This window comes from Ascidiella aspersa, chromosome 8 (genome assembly GCF_963924565.1).
Source record: "Ascidiella aspersa chromosome 8, kaAscAspe10.2, whole genome shotgun sequence".
NCBI lineage: Eukaryota > Metazoa > Chordata > Ascidiacea > Phlebobranchia > Ascidiidae > Ascidiella > Ascidiella aspersa.
In genome coordinates this window covers 21,664,717-21,690,908 of record NC_139454.1, presented here as the reverse complement: position 1 = coordinate 21,690,908, position 26,192 = coordinate 21,664,717, and the positions used below count along the sequence as shown (strand labels likewise).

The 26,192-nt window shown below is 37.8% G+C and overlaps 2 protein-coding genes across 2 annotated transcripts in view; both read right to left on the bottom strand.

Annotated features, from left to right (window-relative positions):
* Positions 1 to 21,289, bottom strand: part of LOC146136850 (protein king tubby 2-like) — a 28,728-nt gene extending 7,439 nt beyond the window's left edge. The window contains exons 1-10 of the mRNA XM_083395551.1: positions 21,055 to 21,289; positions 20,524 to 20,568; positions 20,141 to 20,222; positions 19,607 to 19,787; positions 18,838 to 19,014; positions 16,655 to 16,791; positions 15,433 to 15,723; positions 7,133 to 7,231; positions 5,875 to 5,976; positions 5,131 to 5,233 (exon numbers count right to left, since the gene is read on the bottom strand). Coding sequence (XP_083251677.1) covers positions 5,131 to 5,233; positions 5,875 to 5,976; positions 7,133 to 7,231; positions 15,433 to 15,723; positions 16,655 to 16,791; positions 18,838 to 19,014; positions 19,607 to 19,787; positions 20,141 to 20,222; positions 20,524 to 20,568; positions 21,055 to 21,074 — 1,237 coding nt within the window. The 5' untranslated portion in view covers positions 21,075 to 21,289. The remainder of the gene's footprint in view (positions 1 to 5,130; positions 5,234 to 5,874; positions 5,977 to 7,132; positions 7,232 to 15,432; positions 15,724 to 16,654; positions 16,792 to 18,837; positions 19,015 to 19,606; positions 19,788 to 20,140; positions 20,223 to 20,523; positions 20,569 to 21,054) is intronic.
* LOC146136851 (uncharacterized) lies at positions 7,867 to 13,910 on the bottom strand. Its single transcript, XM_083395596.1, has 2 exons — positions 13,666 to 13,910; positions 7,867 to 9,804 (listed from the first exon to the last, which is right to left on the bottom strand). Exons 1-2 carry the CDS (start codon positions 13,908 to 13,910, stop codon positions 8,946 to 8,948), a joined length of 1,104 nt encoding a protein of 367 aa, XP_083251722.1. The 3' UTR covers positions 7,867 to 8,945.
* Positions 21,290 to 26,192: the final 4,903 nt, after the last annotated feature.

Sequence of the window (26,192 nt, the reverse complement as noted above, 5' to 3'; positions counted from 1 at the left end):
TTCACAGGATAACAGTTGGTAAGAACTTAAAATTAAACTTGATGTGTAAAAAATACTTGCTGACATTCACATTTGGGTATATTTTTACGCGAATCTACAGCAAAACGGTGACCAACTTAAATGGCAAACTTTTTGCGCCCTTCAGGCAACTAGTTTTGGTCTGAAAATTTGTCGAAAATTTTCCGTGGACTGTCTACTGATATTTTATCTGGCAGATGTACGAACAACAAGCGGGCTTAAAGTGCTGCGCGAAGATCAATAATTCTATCGCATTCGTGACAGGAAACATAATCGGTATTGTCACGTCACAAGGTTGCGAAGGAAACATTGGAAAACTATCTGCGCACACAATGGGGCAAACAGTGTAACAATGGCTCGACGAAAAACAACGCAAAACAAACTTGGTCCAAAGACGCACTGCTGTAGGCCGAGTTGAACAGAAGAAAATCGCCTGTGTATTATTAGATGGGCGGCGTTTACCATCGGGAAAGACAATCAAGTAAATTTAGCACCATTTCCAAATGGAACTTCGCTAGACAATTACCATAAAGTGGTTTCGGTCTATAGGACATAAAACCTGGCGAATCTCCGTGGCCCAACAGTTAAGGTTCATTAAGGTTTCATGGTATAAAATTTTAGATTGTAAAACTGACCATTTACTTCCATTCAGATTAAATTGCGAGTAATAGTTTATCGAATAAAGCTTGCAATAATACTTTTATCATCCGATCCCAACTATACGACTAAAAATAAATCTCACAATTCAATCAGTGCGCTATTAATATGGAGGAAAATGACTTTGCAGATTTTAACAATGGCTTTATGTAAGGCCTTCCTAATTACGTAACGCAGTATTGAACTGAAATCGATTTTTTGGCGGTACATTAATAACACATAATCACCGCACGACCTTTTAGTTAACATGCTTAGTAAAACGTTAAAGAATCTTGGTTGATAGCCGCATTTGTCATATTAAAAAACTAAAAACAAGTGACACTGTTGACAAACAGTATTTTTAAAGTTAAGGAGCTTTCGCAAAATCGTGCTTCATAAGGTCAGAGTAAGCTTTCTCCCCGATGAAGAACGGTTGTGCAAAACGTCAACAACTTAAAAATACAACTTGTCAACAGTGTCACCTGTTTTCAGTATTTAAAGAAGCCCATCTCAAAAGGGCTTCGCAGAAATAATAAACTTCAATAAAACATGGACGCGGAATTTGTCATACATGGGACGAGATAACTGAAAGCAACAAGGTCGAAACTTGTCAGACAAGAAATAACCGAATGTGAATCGACTTGCCATGACTGACTCGAATTTTCTCCATAAACAAAGCGACAGGCCCGGGCTGGTAGCTTCCATGTAGATTTTCAAACGACGCTCAAACAATCGAAATCACAAGACGCGTCACGCCCTCTGTGACGTAACAATGCGGCGAATGTGAAAACACCGTGCGGCCGAAACGACCGTCGAGTAATTGTGCGCTGAGGAGTGCGTTAATAAAAGATGCCCGAAGCGACACAATTAGGAAAATGCGGCTCATGAATAATAATACGTGATGACGTTTGCCCGATAATAGCACAAAGACATTAGTGCCAGCTGGAAGGTTTTCTGTCAATAAATTTAATTAATTTACAACGGAAATGGGAAAAGTTTGTCCGTTTATAAACGAATTAGCGTGCACAGAAAAAAATTAATGAAAAGTTGTTTTTTTCCAAATTACGTAACCGCTAAAGCAAATTACGAATAACTTCCGCAATCGAATTTACAAAAAAATCGACAAAATTGATTGGATCACAAAACAGTGAGCTGTGCTTAAAATAGGTTCTCTTAAGAATGCAGCTCACTTGATGCAATTTTTAAAGTTAAAGTTGACAAAAGATATGGGCTTACATATAAAGGCTTTCATATTAACACCCAATGCGTTTGCCAATTTAACATGGCTACTAACTGCATATGTCAATTTTGAACAGATTTCTTCTTAGGCTAGAAAAGGTACCATTATCACACAGTTTTGTTTCAATTTTTTGGCCGAAAAAGCAAAAAAGAGGAAAGGTAAGGACATTAGAAGGTGAGATTTCGTTATCCAAACGAAGCACCAAAAATAACAAAGAAAAGAAAAACAAAACACTAAACGAAAACAAAAACAAAATAAAACCTCGGCTGCCTGGCAGTTGGCGCTATTATTGTAAAAACAACATAACATGCGCCTGACGACAGTTTAGCAACGAAAACAAATCGATTTCAAAAATCGATGAGAGTTCGAAGGCAATAATTAGTATCCACAGCACCATCGAATGAACATGGCAAAATATATTTAAAATAATGCAGATCGAATAAAAGTCGCAATCGATTAAAGCGCAATGCCATTGCATTTTAATTTGTACGGTCGTCATATCTCTGTGAAAGGAATGTTGTGAGGGGGAAATGCATTAGGTTGTATTTACTGTTGGGTTCGTTAATTTAATAAGCCTGTAAGTGTTAACATTTGGACCACAACTGAAACATACACATATAGACAATTAACAAGTAAAACTCATAGTTAAAAACATGAGTAAAAACAGGATCAGACGTTTTGTTTAAAAGAAAAATATATTTTGCCAAGTGGCATCATCAGTTCCTGTAAGAGTACAAATAAATAAATAAAATCAGAGCGCGGCCATCAACAAACCAATAAAAGTAAACAATAAAATATTAAAACATTATAATAGACTAAAAACGCAATGAAAAGCACTACAGCCTCGCAGGCAACACGACTGGGATAAATGAGTAGGCGACGCAAATAAGTGGAGGAAGGGGAAAAAATACATATGAGCAGTGCGAGATGCTAGACGGTAAAATGCGGCTCGAATGGGTAGCGATAAGATAGCGGTTTATCTTATTCGCGGAAGAACCATTTTTTGGATGTTAATGGCTGCGTTGACTACCTTTAGCCACTTAGCTTCACATATGTCATATAGACAAGTTGTGGTCTGTGATCAAGTCATTCTGGAATCGTACTAGCCAACGATTACAGCAACCATATACAGTACACAAGATGCCTTCTTCCTGAAGTCAGTCAGCACAGGATTTGCAGTACAAGCAAGTCAGGTTTGAAAAACAGCTAACTGCGGTGAGGTTCGAACTCGCGACTTCCGGTCATACCGGGACCGTCGCTCAACCAACTGAGCCACATAGACTCAAAAGGGAACGACTCGAAAAACAACCATATCACTATTTCCTGCTGTATTCCGTTCTGCCGAACCGTATTTTATAATAAAAAGCCATACAAAATTAAAATACTATTTATTAAGGTCATTACACAGAGTTTAAAAAATGCGCGTTTGCTTAAATATTACTTTTTTAAAGCGAAAACTGATTTCGTTAAACACTTAAAAAAATTGATTCGTTCACAACTCAGAACTCAGAAGAATAGTGATACAGGCATTACTGTCGCGATGCCTACAACAAATTTACGGAAAATTTATGTATTTTTTTTAAAATCAAATTACCGCAGAGTGGCGGGAAAATAGAAGCTCATTAGATCAGGTCCAAAAATTACTTTTTTATTTCGCATTTTCAACCAAACAGGTAGAAAATATCTTGTCCCTTGCAACGATTTGACTGCTGACTGTAAAGTGAAAGTCCACGATTCGCGAAATTTAAGCAAATAAGAGAACGAGGACCAAAAATAGCACGAGGAAGGGAGATTGGCCGGCCGCATGACAAATAAAGAATCAGCGAAGTGAAAGTTTAGGCAAACAGCGTCGCTTGCTGGTTTCCGTTTCAAGACCTGTGATTGTGCCTGTAAAGGTCTTACACAAGCCACAAGAAAAATGACGCGGCACATTACGAACCTTTTTGTTTTCCCAGCGCTATCATACGTATTGTGATACAGTTACGCTTAAGCTACATGAAGGGTATTGGTTTAAGCAGCGTTTAGATTTGGACGCTTAAAAACTGATTAAATATATCTTTCCAGAAGATAAAAATATTTTTTTTTCGCTAAGAGCAGAGTAAAATATTTTTTTCTAGAGCTGAGCTCAACATGTAATGTAAGGCTTTCGGCCTTTTAGGTCTGTTACTCATCTAATAATAATAACAATATTACGATTTGTAAAATCCAATTACGTTGAGACGTATTAGTAACTTTATCTCACCAACCTTTACTGTAAGCTAGGGATACAAACTGATTTTTAATGTGTTCTGCCAACTTACCAATGCAGTTAAGTGTTGGATTTCACTTTATTGGAGAAATGTGCTGTTGCGACCACGCATTAGTAAACTAAAAATAATTTCTTTTGGTACTGATTATGTTAAGATCGTTTATAAAACATGAAATTATTTCTTAAAATTTTACCGAAATGTATATTCCGGTTTATGAATAGGCATCATCAGTTTCTGTACAAACTTTTTTTTTATTTGACTAAAATATGTAAAATGCCTTCAGCAGGGAAAGTTACAACACCAAGTTAAACACCACGCAAAGTACATACTTTAGTATGTCAACCTTTTGTGTTAGCTAGGGATGTCTGATGCTTAATACTTTATTACGATACCGATGTCCGATATTTTGGACAATACTTTTGTGATCAGATACCAAATGACGTCATTACTATGCTCAAACTTGCAAAATATAATACACATTACACTGAAATGTTCAAACACAATATGTTCAGATTCCTAGGCCCCGGTTTGTTTTAGCGTTAAGAAGTTTAGTTACCTGTTGAATTGTTAACCTAATACATTAATATATTTTAATAAAATAAAATAATTGCAACAATATTACGATTTGTAATATATACCTAATTACGTTAAGGCAGTGGTTCTCAACCGGGGTGCCATTTTCAACGCTCAAAGGTGCCGAGAGATATTTCAAATTCTTTAGGATTCCAATTTTGGCTCGATTGGTGAGCTTCTTACAAAAAAATTATGTTGGATAAAAGTGCCCAAAATTTAAAAGTTTTTTTTCAACCTTGTTGCAACGGTTGATGTGAGCTGTTTCAATCTCGTTTATTGTAACGCTACAGTTAACCAACGTTAAGGCATGCGATAGTTAGCTTTACAGTCCGCCAACCTTTCGTACATTTGCAATATGAAGTGTAGTGGCACATTGGACAAAGTTAACGTTTTTTTATTCAGCTTAACGCCTACCGATAAAGGATTCGCCGCCCCTCGAAAGATCTGTCGCATCGACGGAAATGAGATAGTTGGAAGTCTTGCTTCGCTTCCGCTTCCGTCCGGCTAAAATAAAAGTCTGAAAGAGAAAAGGTGGTTGAATTGGGCGTTACGGCAAGTAAAGATTTCAATTTTAGCATCAAGCTCCAAAGATCCTTTTAATAACATTTTGAAATATTTTTTTACGGGGATTTAGCATCAAGATAACTAAAAAATCAAAATTTAAAAAAATGTATTGAACTAAAAAAATATCGTTACCTTTACTCGCACAATAACCTTGACAATGTATATACAGGGTTTGGGATTCTAATACGATCTGTAAAGTAGTTTTTAAGTCGGTACAGGAATAAGTATGGACCAAGTCTATTCTAAACTTACTTTATCGTAATACTTTACGATGCTTTAATCGTCTTGCAAATTGCAAAAAAAACACATTTAATAAACTCGTGTGTTCTAAAAATCGACGAGCAATGCTAAAAAAATAGGGCGAATATTTTTTGAGTTTGCAAAAAAGTCATATTTACACGTTTTTAACGTTTTTTTTACACGTTAGGTCAAGATTTGTTAAAAAAAATCGTTAACAAATAAAAAATGTAACGAACTTTATTAAAATTGCCGTTCAGTTAAAAATTTTATTAAAATTTAGTAAAAACATCAAAAACAAGTGACTGACCCCCATTTAATCAAAGCAAATAATAACCGCCCTATTGATCGACCTACCTTCTTGCCATCGTCCCTCTCATAGTGAAGATAGTACGTTGGGTAGGCGTGGCGGTCGATTCCTTTCTTGTCGCGCGAGATCTTACACTTGACTGTGTAGCCCTGCGAAAGTGGAGCGATGACGTTCTGTTTCACCAGTGGTTCTTAACCGCCATTTTTATTTTTTATTGATCAAGGGTGCCGAGACCTCTTTGAGAACCTTCAAGAATCTAATTTTTGCTTAACTTTTACAAGTTTTTTTGTAAAGATTGGTGTGGAATAAAACAAACTATAACTTCCTGCGTTGTGTAGAGTTGATGTGCATCAACTGTTCGAGTTCTGTATTATGTGACATTCTAGTGAATTACCTACAGAAAAATCTTGTAGGGGTGTCGCAATCTATCTTCTATTTCTGAGGGTTGTCGTTAGCCACAAAAGGCTGAAAAGCACTGTGTTACACAGTTGCGTTCAAATGCATTCAAATGCATTCCAAAGTGTGAAGCTTTACACTTATGGTTGGACCGCTGTTTGCGGAGAATGAAATTAATCCAGGTCTAACTAGAAATAATACTCTTGTTTTTGTCAAGGGCATGCAAATGAAAAAATAAAAAGATGCAAATAAAAAAATAAAAAATAAAACTTTACTGCAGTGGTTCCGAACCAGGGTGCCGTATCTAATGCTCAAGGTTGCCGATAGTTATTTGGGATATCAAATTATATATTTTTTACATGTAAAGTCAACTGTGCTGTTTCATCCCCGTTTGTAGTGACATTAGTTTAAACCACTTATCGGAAACTTTGGTGGAGGTGCTTAAATATTTTTATTATCTCTCGGAGTTACCGTAAGCCGCGCAAGTTTTGGTACCATGGTTATCCTGTATAACTTTTTTGAAATAGGTTATTATGTGGTTACTAACACAGTGATTTTTGATATTGCATTGGGTAAAACGTAAATGGGCGAAAGTTTCGCAATACGCGTGCAATACATCCCTGGTCGAGATGTTTTCACACCAAACACGCACACCACTTAACGAAAAGTTGCGCCTTCATGAATTATTAATTTAAAGACAAACCAATTGCCTCGGTCTATAGCAAACAACAACTAAATATTTGATTAAGCCAAGCGAAATTGCGATGACAAGGCTGCAAAGTTCACCAATAATAAATATTAATTAAATAAACGAGCGAAAAATTACCAAGTTCGTAAAGTGACACCTTAAAAGACGAACTTCTTTACCATACACTCGGAATGTATCTGACTTTTTTGTGGATGGTTTACCTGCGGTGCAGGTTGCAGGCAGAACTGCTCCAAGTCGTCCAAATCCATGCCTGGAATTTCACTGCGTCCGCCGCTGCTCATTGGTCTATCGTCGTTGGCCTGCAACCAATCATGAAAGCTGTTATGGTTTGAAAATCAACAAAAATCGGGTCATGTGACCGGTTGGCTGATTCAAGGTAGGAAAAGTACGTCTATAGGACTGAAAAGCCGTTTTCACCGCACGGCGTATTTACACAGATGACTAAGTGAAAATTGGTCGAGGATCAATGCACAATGGGCTCCTTACCATAATTCAAGCTAGCAACTTAATCTAAGGTTACAATCTCCGAGCACGCCATACAACAGGTTGTTATGAAAACTTTAAAGCACACCACAAAACCCAAAGGTAGTTTGTAATATAGTGTCCGCATTAAGCAAGGGCTATCGGAAAAAAAGAGGGTAAAAATTGTGGCGAACAAAATGACAAAAGAAAAATCGCGCACAGTTAGAACCCATACATGATAAGATGGCTAGGATTTAAAACGAAAATCATTCGGTTGGAAAAGAACATCGCGACTATCCCGGCTATCAATCATTAATGAGCCAAACCGCTACTGTTGCTAGGGCAGCAAGGTAACGCGTGGGGCCGTTGCTAACGGCAACCAGGCACAACAATTGCGCAGCAAATTAATGAGGTCAAAGGCTTGTTTGGCCTAAAACTAACCACACTGCACTCCTCTTTGAAAAGTTTGATTTCAACTGTTTAAACTTTAAAGTTCATTTTAGCAACCATACTTGTGGTGCGCGTCAAAATGGCTTTGTTTTCACTTTTTTTGCGTCCGGCTGTGTTTTGTGTAATTTTGTGTAACACAAAGAGCGCCATACGCCGCTGTTAGTAAGGATAGCCGCGCTAGAGTTTAGGTGGTTTAAGGTATGCATTTTTAAGGGATTTTGCCAAACCCAACTTATATCTGTGTTTGGAAAGCCCCTGTAGGGTCCCATAAAAACATAATTAAAATAAATCATCCCAGAGGTGTTTTATTGCATCAAGGTCAAGTGACAAACCGTACATCGTACATTGTTCAAAAATGGCCCAGAATCAAGGATATCAAAAAGGCCCAACTCAGGGAGACGCCGGCAGACAGAACACTGATCGCTAACACTCCTCGAAAGAAAAGTAAACAAATATATATGACGCGCTGCCGTTGTTCTATCAATAAAGTAACGCTGCACTTGGTCTTACATAACTATTTGTCCGATATAGCAACACGTCTCGAATATAAATCAATGTACAACTTCTCACTACTTTCTAGTCTTTTCAGTAAGTAATTCCATACTGGTATATAGAGTAACGGCCCCGATCCGCTATTTATCTTACATTAGAACTTCATAGGATTGTTTAAATCGAACATGTATTTCTCTTTATGGGAAGTTGGAGTTTGTCTGGTTTTTATCATGTAACAACTTTGAAAAATAGAAAAAATTGTAGGTGCACCACAAAACTAGGAAAGCGATCTGCTGATGCAAGTTGCTTTCCCTTTTTTTTACAAACGCAAATCTATCTTTAAGTCACAAACACAATCACGCCAATGTCGGTATTGTGGCCTGCTGTTTTGTAACGACTGACCAAACTGAAAACGGCGCGTGCAACATTTGGCTGCACATCTTCATAAAAAATTAAAACAAAACATTGCTAATGGATTTTCTGTGAAGAAAGGCGCACACAACCACAGCGAACCTGTATCCTTCAAAAAAATAGGCAAAAAACACAATAAACGCACCTCAACTTAGACTGGGGAAGCGAAAATGGCCTATCCGTGCGCAGCGCTCCAACTTAAGGCACGACGCCCTGGGCTCGGGTTTCGATTTCGTCCCGGGCACGCAAATGTAAGATCGATGCTAAGCAAATCACCTGCGCGACCGGCGGAACCATCACGGGGGCGGGGGCGCTCATTAGCTGCTCTAGTTCGTCGTCGTGACGCAGAAAGTCCGGTACAGCGGTCAAATCCTCGCCACTCTCTGTCTTGTAACCGTCAATCAGCGCGTCTATGGCTTGCAAGAGCTGCGCAACCGAGGCTTCGCGCTCCAATATCGACTGCACTATCTCGGTGGCGGCGCGATAGCTGAACTCCGACAGCGTTCGGCGCGTGTCCTCAGAGCTGCTTTCCAGCAGGATCCGGCCTCGGAGGATTACGGCGCTCAGCTGGGCGCACATTTCTGAAAGCGCTTCCCAGTCCTCGACGGCCTCGCTCAGCTCCCTCCCGCCTTGCGAGTTAAACGTTTCGCCCTCTGTGGAGAGCCTTACACTTCCTTTTCCTCCGATTTCGCCAGTGTAGTAATTAGAGCTGCTGCTGGCAACCACCCTGGCCTGCATTCTGGTAAGTAGCCATCTCAGCCTGACCACTATACACCATACCTGGTGGTGCGGGTAGCGCTGCTGGTCAAAACTGGTTCTGGACTGTCTGGTGTCCACTGTACCTGACGCTCGATTCGGTATGGTGTTTGTTACAGCTGGTGCTGGTTTTGGTTCGATAATTGCTGCGGCTAGTGCTGGTTTTGGTTCGCTGTCAGCTGCGTCTGGTTCTAATCTGGCGTCTGCCGGTGCTGTTCTGGTGTTTCGCGTCTGGTCCTTTTCCTCTTGCAAGTAACGGGTTACCAAGGCGGGTCGACAATGCGGCGTTTCGAGTTCGTTTCTGTGTTATGGCAAGAAAAAACGACGGTGAGAAACAGCCGTCTAAAGGAGTGTTCCCACTATTAGCATATTTTTTACCAAAGAAGAGTACATACGATAATTTCATACTAAAGAAAAAAAAAAATCGGTTGCTTGTTATTTCAAAATACTCTGGGGGGGGGGTATGATGGTGTGCGTTTTGTTTTATACTAACAATGTTACTGTAACGTCGGTTTATACTTGTTTATACGAAACGTCGGTTTGTAGTTCGTTTACAACAGAAGAGCGATTTCTATCCATTGATATGTTGCCAGGTGGAGCTAAGTTTATTTTTAATGTAACTGTATATGGACAACCACATGCTCTCGTGATAAACTTATTCTGTCGAGCATGTGCGTCAGGAAGAGCATAGGTAATGTTGACCAACCTCATTATAAATATAAAACTGGAGATTAAGGGATATTGGGTTAGCTTTCATCACAACGCGACCCTTGTAACAAGTTAAATGCAGACCCACCAACAACATTACACAATTTACGCAGATTTAGTTCAGTGACACGCGACTGCTAAGGGTGAAAAAAAACTTTAAAAAAAACACACACCAAAAATGCGAAAACAATCCGCATCAAAGGCCCACATAGCTTTGCGCGTTTCGTGCCCGGGATTCCGGATAGGTCGAATCTGGCGTGCGACCGAATGCCGCCTGGCCACCTTTCCTTTGCACACGAAAGCCAATCTCGATTGCGGCTGCATTTCAACATTTCTGTTATTTTTGTTGCATCCAATAAAGAAATTGAATGTCGTACTAGTTGACAGCAGGAAAATGCTATAGTCGAGGCTCAATCGTTTTTTTTCTTGATTGCGTCTCTTGTAGAATAACAATTATTAATCGATAACAGAACACGCGCAGAAACGTTGTATTGATTGCGAAGCGAAACCAGTCTTAGCGCAAAAGCGGCGAGGTTTTGAGGGCAGGTGTTTGGTTTTCGGTTTAGCATGTTTTGATGCATGATATAACGCTGTGAGATATTTTTTTTCTTTCTGAACGCTAAACACCGTAAACAAACTGATGAAATCTTTTGAATTGTGCAACTGGACACGTTTGACGACTACGAAGGAAGTTATTTGCTTTTATAAAAACGAATTTAAATGAACTCTACCGAAAAGGATGAACCTTTCTTCATTCAAGTAAAAAATAGATAAAAGACTAAAAGAACAACTTTGAGTTACGTAAAACACCGTTTTAATTAGTGCAAAGCAGCAAAAAAAGTTTGAATACCCAAACGGGGGTTCGTTTCATTTTACGAAAAGTAAAAATCAAAAAAATCAAAATCAGAGCCCCCGTGAGAATAAACGTATAGAGATTAAGTAAACGATTCCTAACCTGGGATACGGAATCGACTTAGAGCAGGGGTTCTTAAAAGGGTCCATATACTAATTTTGGGGGGTCCATGAGGGCCAAATTGAAATACTAGTGTATATTTGGGAAGTAATCAATTTTTCAAAGGAATAAGTTTAATTAAAATATAACGTTTTAGCAAAGTATTTAGAAGTCTATTTGTATTTTGACGTCAATTTATGACGTCATCTCTGAATATTTCTCGCCTACCGTGGTCCACGCGATGCCAAAAAAAAATTAGGGGTCCGCGGTAAAAAAAATATAAGAACCCCTGACTTAGAAGCAGGGTCACACTAAAAAGCGCAACAGCATAAGGACGCCAGCTCAAAAACAAGGCTCTGCTCATTTTCTGCTGCCCTTGCAAAATGCGCAACACCGTTTCGAAAGTAAAGGCAAGAGAATGGGGTAGGGCCAAGGTAACGATTAAACTGTGGGCCCAGAGGGCTGGGCGCGCACTGTGACGTCATCCGAGTCGGCATTGTCGCGTCACAGCTGCACAGAAAGGCGCTCGAGCGTGTAGCGCCGTGGTTTACACAAGTGCTGGGCCGTGGACGGAGGAGGGTAAGCGATTTTATTATATTCTACTTTGAGGGCCGAATATAAGAATAAAGCTTATTTTTCGGGGATAGGCGCGACACAGACACGGGTCGAATGTCACGTTTTGCGCCGAAATGGCGTACTTAACACCAAAGCGGGGTTAAAGGCGAGCCCCGCCTACCGTCGTTCAACTGAAAATGACGGATTCGCTATCCGATGATGTTAGCGTGTCTTTCGCCGTGTTCAATCTGAACATAAGTCCGCCTTAACACGCAACGATGCAACCTGCGCCTACGCGAGTCCTGTCTGCTGTATTAGTGGGTGGCTAAAAAGAATATATATATATATATATATATACACAGGGTGGGCAAAAAGTAGGCTTACAGTTGTTCCACAGCGTTGGCTAGGAAGAAGAGTAGCATTAAATGGCCACCACGCAAGTACTTTTTCCCGTTATAGTTTACTGCTTCACTGCGGCAACCTTTGAATGAGTTTAAACAATCAATAGATAGAAATCGCTCTTCTGGTGTAAACGAAGTCGCCGCCAATTACTGTTAAACCAGAATTGGAAAAGTCCGACGGAACCAGGGTCTGAGTTCATAACCATACCGCTACAAAGAATGCGCTGAATAACAACTACATTAATTTAATTAAATCCAACGAGGGGACGCTGGTGCCAGGCGGTTTATTGAAGTGATTAATTTTCGGATCGACGCTGGTCGAATTTGGGGCACTGGGCTTTATGCGATCAGCCGAAATCGATTTAATAACTCGCGCGGAATTGATTTGGTCGATGCTGTTTATGCGGTATGAGTTTGTCGTTTGACGAAGTCGACCATTTCCCTTGGTTGAGGTGTGCGATCCGACAAATTGCGCTACTTTGTACCGCAGTGCAAGTCTTAATGCAATCTCCTCGAAATATCGAGAATATTTTATTCGTTTTTTTTATTTTTTTATATTTTTTTTAAAGGTTCAGCTGGTTTTGAAATAAAAGCCAATTACATTTGCGAAATGTAAGTAATAATCGTGAAAAACTTTTTTCGTTTTTTTTTATATTTTTTTTTGCGACCTGTGACGTCCAACTTGTTTAAGTGGTTTCAAAATAAGGTTGAAAAGACATTTGGAAAATGCAAATTGAAATTGTTAAAAACGCAATCGCACATTTCTTGTTGTTCACAGCAAATATTGAGTCTGTTTGCTGGACAATGTTCGTTCTAGCGTTCGCAAGGCCACCGCGAAAGACCTGATGCATAATGCAGCGAAATGGCGCAACTGGCCAGCTGACCTACTCGCACATTAACGCGTCACGACGCCGAAATCATTAGCAGGAAACTAGCTGGGAAAAGATGTCGTGGTTTGAAACGACCGCCCATATACGTAAAGCGGCATGAAATATTCATCAGTCCATATTGTTAGGGTCACTCAGTAAAATTGGTTGGCGAGAGGCGCGGGTTTTGAACAGGTAGCGAAACCAGCAAATTGTGAAATGACCAAACCTATAACTGAAACTTACTGAGGTCGTGAGTTCGAACCTCACAGCAGGCTAGTTGTTTTTTTCTGGCCAGGCCTTACTAGCACTATAATCTTGATCAGGCTGACCTGATTTGGCTAGCCTTTCCGAAGGCATTTTTTGTATGATCAACAAACCCGATTAAAAATATCGAAAAAATTGGCAATTGCTCGCAAAAGATAACAAGCAACCTTGCTTTCTCATTGGATTGGCGTATACATGCATATGTGCCGCTTTTACGCACAGGCGAAAAAATATCACGTTGTTTCTAAAATGAAACGCTGGATAAATGCACGATTAAAAAAGGCGAAGCTCAGTTTTTCACAGTTGCTGACTACAATCACGTGAGCACTAAATTAAATCCACGTAGGGTTTATCAAAACGTGCTAACAACAAAGCCAAACTAAGGCCCGAAACGCCTAACAAGCTTTTCTAACCTAACGTCTAATCGCTGCAGGACTTCCACGTCTGTTCTATCGTCGCACGGCAACAAGGTTTCCTTCTGCTCTCTCTGATCCCCCTCTGAGTCCTCATCAACCTCCCACATCCAAGTTTCCCTCTTCACCGCTCGCTTTCTGCTCCCATTTTGGCGCTCGGAGTTTTCGCGCAACTTCTCTGGCTTTGGAAGGCGCAACGCTGCCACTTTGCACGGGCTGTCGTCGTCTAAGTCTATCAGCTCCATACAGCTACTGCTCAGCGCTCTGCTGCTGTCTCGCCTGGCTGCCTCGGCTGCTGAGGCGTCTTTCTAAAGTGTCATTCTTTAGGAAAAGGCTTGCCAAAATTGTAGGCCCTTTTTTCGTTTATCTAAACTTCACGCGAACCTCTAGGCTTGATTCCTACAGAACACGCTATCTGCTTTTACACGAAACTGGTTAAAGTGATGTGCAACTTATTTTAGCTTGGGGTGCTCCAAGCACGTCTAGCAAAAACTTGGGGTGCTCAGCCCCTCTAAACAAATTTAATTCTTCCTGCAAAATACTGTATATTTCGTTTGACGCATGCGATCTGGGACTCCGTTGTTCACAACAACTTCCAACATTAGTTCCCATGACGCCACTCAGCAAAATGCCAGCAGAGCAAAAAACTATTACAAACAGTTAAATAAATTGCACTCCACATAATTATAAACTATTCGTTTCATCGGGAGTTTAGTGACGTTACATTTAGCGGAAAACTTTAAGCACCCATGTAAAAAAAAAAAAACTCGGCGTCTATGCATTTCGGGATAGTGTTTTATTAGTCTTGACACTTGCAATTTTGAAATACTGATAACCCCTAAAACTTTCTGCCAGGCCCAGAAGGGTGGCGATCCCCACTTTGGAAGCCCTGCTTTGAATCGCCTTAATAGCTTTTACAATTTTGTTAACTTTGGACTTCAGTTGAGCATGGCTTGGCTTTCTCAAACTTGAATAATAATGGCTGTCCGGATTTTCATTTGCACGAAATTAAGCGCACAGGTCCAGAAATATAAATAGTAATAGTTTACAATATTGACTGATTGCTAATAATCCTAATATCCGAGAAAAATGGTCTGTATAAAACAGTGGTTCTCAACCTTTTTTTCACCGCGTACCACCTCGAGCTTCTATGATCTTGTTGCGTACCAACAAATTGTTGACAAACTCAACTTTACTCAAAATGTATATAGGATTATTAACAGGGGCGGATTAGCTAATTAGTTAGCCCGGAAATCTCAAAACAAATGCGGCCCACCCCAAAAAAGTTTCTCTTTTTTAACTTGCAAGATACTGGTAGTCAAGTTTTGTGATTGTTTGTTGTTTTGCTATGATGTCAAAAAGAAATGCTTAACCTTTTGGTAAAACTGTAATTTTACTTAAAAACATACTGCGTACAGCGTACCACCCAAAATGACTTCGCGTACACAGGTTGAGAACCACTGGTATAAAATAACGGAGTAGACTCTAACTCATAGCTACAGCCATGCAATGTCAAATCGGTGTCGAAGATCAGTTATAAGAAAACGTCGTTGATTTTTTAGTAAAAATCTACCACACAAAACAAATCAAATCGGCAAGGTTACAAAAAGTAAAACCGTTTAAACGAAGTGAATTTGCAATTACAGCAGGTCAAATCACAGGACCCGGCTTGAAAAGCGGCCGCTATAGCTCTATCTAAAAAGTCTTCACGAAAGCAAGTGCAGTCGCCAAAAAAAAACAACATCCCGCTACGGGTTTCGGGCTTACGCTCTCGCCACTGGGAAATTCTGGGGCGACAAAGTCGGCCATAGGGCTTCCGGGAAGCTGCTGGAATACTTGCGAGACCGGTGAGAAGAGATCAGGCGTCAGGGGTGTTATAAACACGGCGTCGGTCTCGGCCGAATCGTTTCGGCCCGAAAACAGCCTCGTTCGGTCTGTGGGCTCGGCGGGCGTCGCCAAACCGTTCGACTGCAGATGCTGCCGGTTGACTTCGAACACGTTTCCGTTGCCGGCTGCCGCGCTCGGAGGCAGGCGAGTGTTCCAGCCCACTTTTTTACCCTTGGTTTTCGAGAATTCGCTACGAGTTAAAGGCTCGGTGCTTTTGTTTTTAAAACTGTAAATTAGGCTGGTTTATCCTGGCGCGGCAAAAAGTTCTTTTAAACTATTACGAAAAAATTATATTTGTTCGGCTAAAAAAATTGGAATTTTAAATCAATTAAAAGAAATAGCTTTAGTGTTTAAAAGAATAGCTATGGGGGTTAAAGAATAACCTGACCCATAAGATCTGCATTGCAGTGTGCATTATAATGTGCCACAGTGATCACAACGGCAGTTTTCTAAAGCCCCGCTTCTCTCTTAAAACGTAATTTACCACAAATATTAATATCTATCCCAAAGTGAAAATACGTGGAGCAGTCGGTTGGTCGTTGCTCTAATTGAATGTTAAATTACGCATAAATATCGATGACAAAAGCTTTATCAAAGCGCATAAGACTGTCAACATAGAAAAACAAGAAAATTAATGCTAGGTAAATTTATTTCTGATATTATTATGACGTTTTTAAATGTAATGGTATGACATCATCGCTTAAGAGTACCCAGGCCGTGTTAACAGAGACCTCACTTGTTTACAATCGAGCAGCTAGAAGTGGCACTTTAAAAGAGGGGAGACAAAATGTTAAGAGGGGTTTAAGTGGAATGGTGTGGTGGTCGGAATCCGTCAGGCCTGAATCAAGCATTTTGTTTATCGCCCCTCATATAGAAAAAAACACAAAACAGTAAAAACAATCTAGCCATATTTATTTCCTTTTGGACACAGTTTAAGCTTGAATGGATGTCGCATATTTGTATTATAAGTCTTGCATTTTGATCACAAAATATAACTTAAGTGTATTTTGTTGGAAATGTTTTGTTTTGGCCAAATTTAAAGACGTATTATAATAATATAAAAGTGCGTATTCTGTTAAACGCCAAGGGTAATTTGACAAACCTCAAAATTTTTAGTTGCAGAGGGGGGTCTTCTGGCAGTCGACTGGGCGGTGGGGGGGCGTGGGGCAATCTGCACCATTCCACCTTCCAAATCTTCTTCTTCCGAGTCCCGATCAAAATCAAGGCTTTTTGTCATTCCTGAAAAAAGAGCAAGATAAAAACACTAAAGTTTAAGTTGGAGATTTTACATTTATGAAAAGTATTTTTTTTCCGAACAACTTTTTTAGGTTTGACATAAATAGTCATTAAAAAAAAGTCTTTAACAAAATATAATCTCGTACTCAAAACACCTTTGTGATAAATTTGTTAAACCCTGGCCGTTCATGTAAGCACAATGGGTAATGTGTATATATCAATGTATCATAAACTTATGTAAATTAGTTAAACACTGGTCGTTTATGTAAGCACAATTTGTATATATCAATGTATACATAAAACCAAGATATCTAAGAACAATATTGGTGATGATGATGAATACACATGAAAATGATATGGTATGATGATGACTCATGCACTGCAAAGCATCCAGCGAAATGAAACAAGATAACTGACAGTTTTTTTTTCATGTTCTTTTTGTAATCATGTGAGTGACAAACAATGGCAATACAATGACGCATCACAATTGTCCCATTACAGGTGCACATTAAATTTCACCCCCATAGAACATGTGGTTCATTTGTTTTGCGTTGCTATGTAATGGATGTATGCCCCACAGCACACAATATCAGAATCAACCTATTTGATCTGTTTGAAATAGTCCTAATAATAGGATTTTTTTCTTTGAAAAAGTGAAAATGTAAAATCTAATATATAATGGCACATGTTTTAGTTTTAGATGCAAAACTTTAGATGAAAACTGAGACATATAATAAAAGCCAACTTTTTACAAAACATATCATAAAGTTTATGTGTTTGATTTTCAAAAAAAGAACCTTTCAATACAGGTTAAAGTAAATATTGAATAAGTTTAAAATTAAATGAGGTGGTTTATAGCAGTATACATGTTCTTAAAAGTTCACAATAGAACACAGACAAGAAATAAAAATCAACACCCCAATGTAGATATAGAATACTGTAGCTAACTAACATTGTTGGGTTGTCGTTTTAACACAAACGATGCTTATGTGTCAACTGTTTTAAGCAAACAAGTGTGTTGGTAAATTCTCACAATCTATCACTTGGACGAAACAAAATATGGAACAGACAGAGCACATTTGCAAACAATTTCAATTGTACTACCAATAGTCTCAACTGGAGTTTGCCACTGCTGAGGGGTGCATGGAGATTTGGCTGAGCTCGTATTAAAAAGGGACACTTTTTTCTTGAGCGATCTACGCTTTTTTGTTCCACTTTTTCCTTCACAGTTGTGCATTTAAAAAAAAAATTAAAAATATGCCTGAATGACAGAAATACCTATCACATCACATACTGCAAGTAGTATTTAAAATTGTAAAGCAGTTGTTCTAATACTGGGTCGCTTGTTATTAGGCAAATAAATCACATTTACTTTTATTTCTTGATAAGAAGTTTTTTGGGTAAAACTACGGCATCTTTCAGTAAAATAACATACACCAAAATACATGTTTTGTTCCTGTCCCATTGAATAACATGTTTTGTAACATTGTGGGTAAGCCTTCTTGAGCAATACAAATCCATATTAATAAGCTTAATTAAAACAACATTTAGGTATTCTTAACTTTAAAGATTTTAAGTTGGAAACAGTTAAGCACACACCTATTGCCAACCTAAGCACAGGTTATAAAGCATAAAATAGTGATGTGGTAATTGTCAAAAAAATTACATCATTGCAATCAAATAATGAGTTTGTCCTCATCCTACAGCCTTTATGCTGTACTGTATTCTGGTTATGGTATCTCATGTACTTAGAAAAGTTCCCTGTATTAAATTTAAATGCAAGACTTACTTTCCTACTTAAAGCATTCTGCAGGAAGTACTGCAGGAAACAATTAAAGGACGAAAAAGCTTGAAAAGGATGCAGCGCAATAACAAAGTAAATTACCTTCTCCTGGTTATTTTTGACATATAAGAAAACACAAGAACACTAATAATATTAAATTAGGAACAAATAATTATAATGTTGGATTGAAAAGGATAGAATCAGTTAATTAGATGATTTCAGTCGGAAATCAATAAAATTATCACCAGTTTGAAAATATTTCCTACCCATTTCAGCCATTTTTCTCTCAGTGTTTGATTTTTTTGCAGGAAGGCTGTTAAGAGCTTCATCTGAACTTGACAGATCTTGCACACTATCAGTCACAGTGGAGTTGTGCGTTGGAGCAACATTAATCATGGTGATTTTGTGCTCATCTCTCTCTAATCCTGGATTGTCGTAGGTAGCTAGAAGAATATTTGAAAGTTACGCTTACAAGAAATACAATTTTATTTTACTTTACCAGACTTTAACAAGTGTATAGTTAATTCCATTGTTTCAAAAACTAACATTTAGCTATAGTTAAATAAAAGTGTCAATTAAAGGGCAGCTATTTCACTATCACAACAGCAACAGTAAGAGACTATATATATATATATAAGTTTTGATATAACTGACAAGAGCAGATGGAAAATGATTATCATCAATAATTCTAATATGAATGACAATCAAACAGAGTTTTCAAAAATCATTTTAGTATGTTAGTCTCAGACAAGCAAACTAAGGGAGTTGTTTTCGATCAAGGGCCCTAGCAATATATGTTGTCACGCTCATAACCAAATTAAGTTCCTAAGTCATTTTTTGCAAAAGCGCATGTAAAATAACCTAAAAATGACCTTCAAAGGCACTTTTTCTATGGATGGGGATGGTCACAAGGAGTGACTGAAGCAAAAACTTTGAAAATCATCAAAAAGGCCATTTGGTGACAAATGTGACGATGTAGATAATCTTTATGAGTTTTAACAACTTCTGTACATTTAGTTAAGTGTATATATGTACCATGATTGTATTTGTTGTTGGTGTTGCGACTTCCACCAACTAATGGCAGTGATTCATCTCGTTTTGAGGCAGTGGAAGGTCGAGACTTGCCGGCTGACCCGATCCTTGGCTGATCAGTAGCAACTAATATAATCCCACCTTCTTTTTTCTTCCGCCTTTGTCGTTCTTCTTCTCTTTGTTTCTAAAATTTAGATGCTAGAGATAAACGGATATCACTATTTTTTACCACCACTGAAACTCATTTTTTGTACAAAGTATTACCGCAAATAACATTGGAGTTCATTAACCTATATTTATTAAACTCTTAATTTGAATGTTAACTTGCCATTGTGTTTAAAATTATAGTAGTAAATATTGGCCCAACGATCAGTCAAAATTTACCAAACCCGATATATCCGTAAAAGAAAAATATTGGCTGATCAATATCAATTAACCCAATATATATATCTCTTAAAAATTTAACAATTTTTTATCATGCATCTAGGTTTTCAACAAGCAACTAATACATAAAACTTCAACAAGAAATGTATTTACTTGGCGTTCTATTTTTTGGTCCCTTATACTCCTGATGCTTACAGCGGACATTGATTGGTTTATATCCTCCTCATCAGGAATGCTAAAATATATTTATTTATACTTTAATTGGTTACACCAGGAAATTGCACTTGGCAACACCGACATAACAATGTTATTAAATAAAATTAATTTTAATAACCAAAGTATCACAACAATCTACAATTCTACCTTGATCAAAAAGTAGATTACACTTTTTACTGTAGTGTGTAGTAAAATAAGTTAAACTACATGTGAAAAAATTAAGCTGATTCAGTTTTGTTGAACAAGGGTAGTAAATACAAATTAACACTTTTATAATATTTCAGTTTTTAATAAAGTAAAACATATGAAAATTAAGTTACCTTCCAGGAGCTGAATGATTAGCCCACCTGTCGGTAGTAGTTTTTCTAAAACCAAAATAAAAGTTACAAGATAAGCAAAAACTAGGGGACTGTTTAGTTTCAACCTTGTTTGGTGCTGATACTATTTTGTGGTAAAATTGAAACAACAACAGATGTATTACACTAAAAAATGAGATTGAAATGTCTATAAGAAGAAGCAAATTGCTTATATATTACATGTCATTTGATAAAAAAATTCTTGTAAACTGTAGTTAAGTTGTTGGTGCAACACAGACAAATTACAATAGATGGCTTTTTATACTACATATTTTAATGACTAAACCTTTTCATTGGTTTTTCATTTTTTAACTTACAAACTAGCTAATTATAAGGCCTAAACAACCATTAGCGAGTAAACCCATTTAACATCACTTAATTACATAGTTCAATAACTCGGAGAAAAACAAAGAAAGTGGATTCCAAAAAACTTGCGTTGTAAATTTAATTTTTAGCCAGAATTTTGGCATGTGAACTAAACGATAAGGAACTTACCTTTCTAATCCGGCATACATTTTCGTTTATCCGCTGATGTTAAATCCAAACTACGGTATTTTAAAATCCTGTACTAGATCCCAAACTTTTATAAACGCTATGTAAAACCGGCAGTTATTTGGCTATTACGAATCTCGTCGAAGGCAACCAATGAACCAGTTATTTAATTTCTGTTATTACAGTCCTTATATGTCACAAGACAAGTATGAGCTGCTGGACACTCACTTGACAAGTGTTCTACACGAAACAAAACTCGACAAAAATGAAGAGAAAGTATGTAGGCATCGATGCGCGTCGACGTAAGGTCATAGGTCATGTGCGCGGCCTCTGATTGGCTGCTTGAGAAAGAAATCAACTGAGGGGAATCGGTGTTTGACGGTTGCCATAACAATAACTTTAAAAGCCCCGAAACAAAAAGTTTTTTTTACAGTAGTTCTGTTAAGAATTTTATTTGAAAAAGTAATGCTGATTTGTTACTGCAAAATGTTAATAAAAAATTCTAAAAGTTTTTTTTAATGAAAATATGGACTAAACCAAAGAATAGGCATATTTCTTGTTAACAAATTATAGATTTGCTTTTAAAGAACATCTTCTATTGATTTTAAAAGCTAAGAATAAAGATTTTAACCTGAACAATGTTTTCATCTCTTCGAAAACCTTTTTTAATCCGTTCGAATTTTGCAAGTGATCCTGGTGGATCTAACGAAGTGTTTTTCAATCTATAAATAGACCACCACCCAAATTTGGGTCGCAAATATATTTTCATTTGGTTGGGTCGCTGACTGCAGTAGTTCACAATGTTAGATTTATTGAGATGTATGACAGGCAAAAACTTTTTAAAAATTAGGAAAACTGCGGAATCAAAAACAAAAGTCTTATGTTTTAAAGGGTAAAAGAAGTGATTTAAGCGCCAAAGTTTATTGTTATATTTAATTATTGGTATTTGGCTTGCCGCGTATAAAGGCTTATAAACGCTGAATTTCGGCGTTTCCTTCGATTCATGCGATCCTAACGATTTTTACGATTCTTGCGATCCTGGATATTTTAAGTTCACCCTTATTTTCTGTTGTTCACAAAGTTGGTATTATTTGTCGGGTAATTAAACCTGTGTTTGCATACTTTGGTTGTTAAACAACATTACTTTTTGGAACAGGTATTTGCTTTCAAACCCAGTCGGAGCTGACATTGACTAGACTCGAATAACTTTTTTTTTCTCTATCGCCACTTAGCGGTAGTTGAATCTGCTAAATCAGATTCGTTGTAGAACAAATCTTCCTGTTCCACCTATTTACTTCACCTAAAGGGAAATTAACGTAGAAGTTTAACGGTCAGACTCGCTGTTGGTAACAGATCTGCAATAGCAATAAGTTCTTAATCGACAGACATTATTCTTTGGAGCTACATATTCTTTCCATGCTAACCTAGGAAGGTAGGTTGCAGTTTGAAAATATAGAAGTTCATGAGGGTTGAACTCAAACCAAAGGTGTACATTTAAATCAGTTATGGCTTAAGTAATAAAAATTACTTAAAAAAAAAATACTTTGATATTATAAATGACGTAATCTTGAATTAAACGACCACAATTTCTCAGAAATGTAGTTAATTACAAATTTCCATTAGGGCCTCTAAAAGTTACAATTTTTTTTAAAACAGATTTTCAGAGGCGGATCCAGGGTTTTTATTATGGGGGCAACAACAATTTACAAAGTGACGTCATAAAATAACGGCATAACGTAATGACATAAAACAAGCAAACATACATAGACCTAAGAGCTGCAGAGAAACCAAGTAAAAATGTTGCCTGAAGCGCAGTAGAGCATAAATGTATTTATCGTGTAAAAGTCCGAAAGGTGTTACTTGCAATGCAATACATGCAAATATCATGCCATACTGCACAATAATAATTTGAGCAAAGCATATACAAAATAGAAATCTACCAAAAGTACAAAAAGAGTTGATAATAAACAAAAACAGGTAAATAAACTTGTCAGCAGCAAAAAAAAACTTTCTCATTGTAGAAGTACGCCTTCGCTTACGTTACATGGCATTATTGAAACACCTATGCACGCTAAATGCTTTTCTATTACATGACATAGAAACAGAAATGACGTAAAAAACTTGCTCATGGTAGTGGTTAAATTACTTTAGATGACAGTATTACATATTTATTTGTTTTATTCGCTTGCACATTTATGTGTGGGTTGCAGGTTTGCGATGGTGGGACATTTTAAATCTGAAATCTTGCTGAGCGGATAATCTTGCGTAAATTCAAATCAGAAAATGTTCGTGTTTTTTTCTATTTTTGTTATTTTATATACATGTTGTCAGGGTTGAGGCAAACTGTCGCAAGGAAAGAAAAAGTATGACTGCAGTCAGACAAGACCGGAACTGGATTTTCTAATCAGTACTATAGATACCAGACCATTTAGGTGGTGTTGAAACCTGACTCAAGTGCATCAATTTATTGTTTTTCCCTGAGTCTTTTGAACAAATGACTCGGGTCGAAATGAAATGTTTTTCAATAAGCATTTTTTTTTATAAATTGGGTTATTTATCTTAATTTTGCAGGCAAAACAATTTGCTTGATGAAGAGTCTATTGCGTTTTACATTTTAGGTATTTTTAGTTGTGAGATTGCTCACAATTGGACACGTTTAGCTATTTTAATAGCTTAACGTTTATTTTTAATGACAAGGACTTGACAAAGGAGGACTGACTTGTTATGTATTCAAAAAAACCCGACTTGAACCTTCTTTTTAAGTATCTTGACGCACCTGTTGCATTTATGCATGTCATTAAAAATGAACGCTAAACAGTTTCACACGAGCAAGGGTCGAAAAACAAACAAATCTAAACGCTTGTGCTTTTTTAACGATTCCTGAGTTTAAACCTTGAAGCAACATACAAAAAACGAAAGAACAGCACATGCTTAAGTGTTATCGAGCTTCGAAAATTACACGAGCCATTGGAGCCAACTATTTTGATGCTGATCTTGGTCGGTGAAAACATTACAAATCATCTTTTTTATCTTGCCAGTGTCTTGACATAGCGCTGACCGATCGAAAACTTTTTCGATGCCTTTGTTTCGAAGGTTTCGCTTTCACCTGGTTTCAAAAGTGCTCTATATTATGCAGCGGTTTGTTCCGCGCAAACGTCCGCGATGTCCTGCTGACATCACTTCGGTTACTTACCGCGACAAATACCGCGACTGCTCGTCGTCGTTACGCATGCGGAAGTATAGACCTAATTTATGCTCAATGACACAACGCATGACCTCAAGGTAGACAGGATGCAATCGTTAACCAGTGGTAAGCTTGCCAGCAAACCTAAAGCAGCCAGGACCTCTATCTTCAGTTTTTGGGATCCGGCCTAATTATACTTTAAAATAGGTGAACTATAGCTGTGTTAAGTGTTTCACAGAAAAGCAGAGCTTTATCTTTAGTGCAAGTTGAGTTATTAAAGACGCACTGACTTAAATTCGCACTAACCGGGGCGGTGCCAAACCAAATTAAAAAAAAGCGTGGCGCCGGGCTCTACACCAATAGAGTTATCCATATTTATCGCAGTCAACCTACCTTTTTATTAATTAATTTATACTTGTGTGAAACATTACAGTATTTTTGCTCAGTCTTGAACTTGTGATGGTTGTTGGACATGGTTTTGGTCGGATCCTATATGATCCATCACTCCACCAGTGAACAAGTTTTATACCAAATTTACAGATATCAGACACTGTATTACTCTTTTGGAGGTTGATATCGACTTTTGCTGCTAATAAATGCGGACAGAATAGTAAAGGAACTCAGTAAACCAAGCCAGCATGTCAATTTGGATCGACCGGTTAATCGCGGAAGGGTTTTATTCGATCACGAAGGCACACTATACAGCAATAATCAATTTTTTAGAGAGAATTAAAACGACGATTAACTGCAAACAAAAGAGATAGAGTTCACTGAATTGTGCCAAGTAAGTTGGTTTTAAATTTAGTTTTTCCGGAGGAGTTATGCGGTTTGTTATATAAAGCATCTTTATTGGTTAAGTATACAAGGCTTTATTTGTTAGCGCTGTCGTTAAACTTAATGTCTATATAAGGCTGTGAGATATTTTTAAAAAAGCAGGAAACCTTGAAATAGCTCGCAATTCGTTTTTGCGTTGCGCTCTCGCAGCAAGTGCTTTACTATTATTCAGCCCAACTTTCAACTCAATCTGACGTGAGTGCTATGTTAGCCAACCCTATATTTATTGCAATATCACGTCACGACTTTTGTTAAATCTGCAGCAGGCCAAGCCGGATTAGGATTACTTTATGTCACCATAACACATCATACGCACAGAGTTTGCCCCAAAGCAAAGAACTCCGAGAAAAAACTTACATAAAAATATAAATGTTAGGTTTTCTGTTAGTTGTAAGTCCTTATGAATGCAGTACGCCAGGCTAGAACACGATTTTCTTACTGTGCCCCCCTGAGAGGCCATTAAGGGTCTTCGGGTTTCACGAACACAATGTTTATTTGTCATGCAGTTAATCTCTTGTGACGTTGTGTGGCGTATCTTTTGAAATGTAGGCAGTGAGGTAATAGAGAGTTGATGGAGTCACTTCGAAGTGGCTTCTGTAGCATAGTAAGTTCTCAAAGAGCATTTATTAACCAGGTTGTAATATATAAAGAGTCGAGTTTAAGAATGTTTTCAAGAAAATGCGGTTAAGTTGACATTTTTTAAACACGCATTAAAAATAAACGCACATTAGGCCAACAAAAAAAGGTTCAGTATAACCCTTTTGTACATATTACTATTGAACAATAAATTAAAGTATTTGATTTTATCTTAAACGAAAGCTCGAGTTTCACCGAAATATAAAATTCATAGTTGTCTTACCGGCCTTTGATTATAACACTTTAATTAATGTCAATTTTTTTATTTTGAAATATTTCTTGTGTCTTATAAATCGCCGAACACCCATAGGGTTTCGACATTTCTTATAGCTGCTATAAATTGTCCAACAGCTTCGTATGGTGTACTGGTGGTGTGTTAAGCTACAGCAAACACTGCAGTTTGAGTCACGCTTTGATACGACATTTCCGATTGATTAAACGAAAATTGAGCCTAATCGTTGTCTGAAGTCGTGCAGCAGTGCCCACA

Bases quoted from the DNA above. Each gene is read 5' to 3' on its own strand.
- LOC146136851 (XM_083395596.1), bottom strand. From the start codon at position 13,910: ATGGAGCTGATAGACTTAGACGACGACAGCCCGTGCAAAGTGGCAGCG. The intron at 9,805-13,665 runs GTTAGAAAAGCT...GCCATAACACAG, and splicing joins CTGCAGCGATTAGACGTTAG to AAACGAACTCGAAACGCCGC.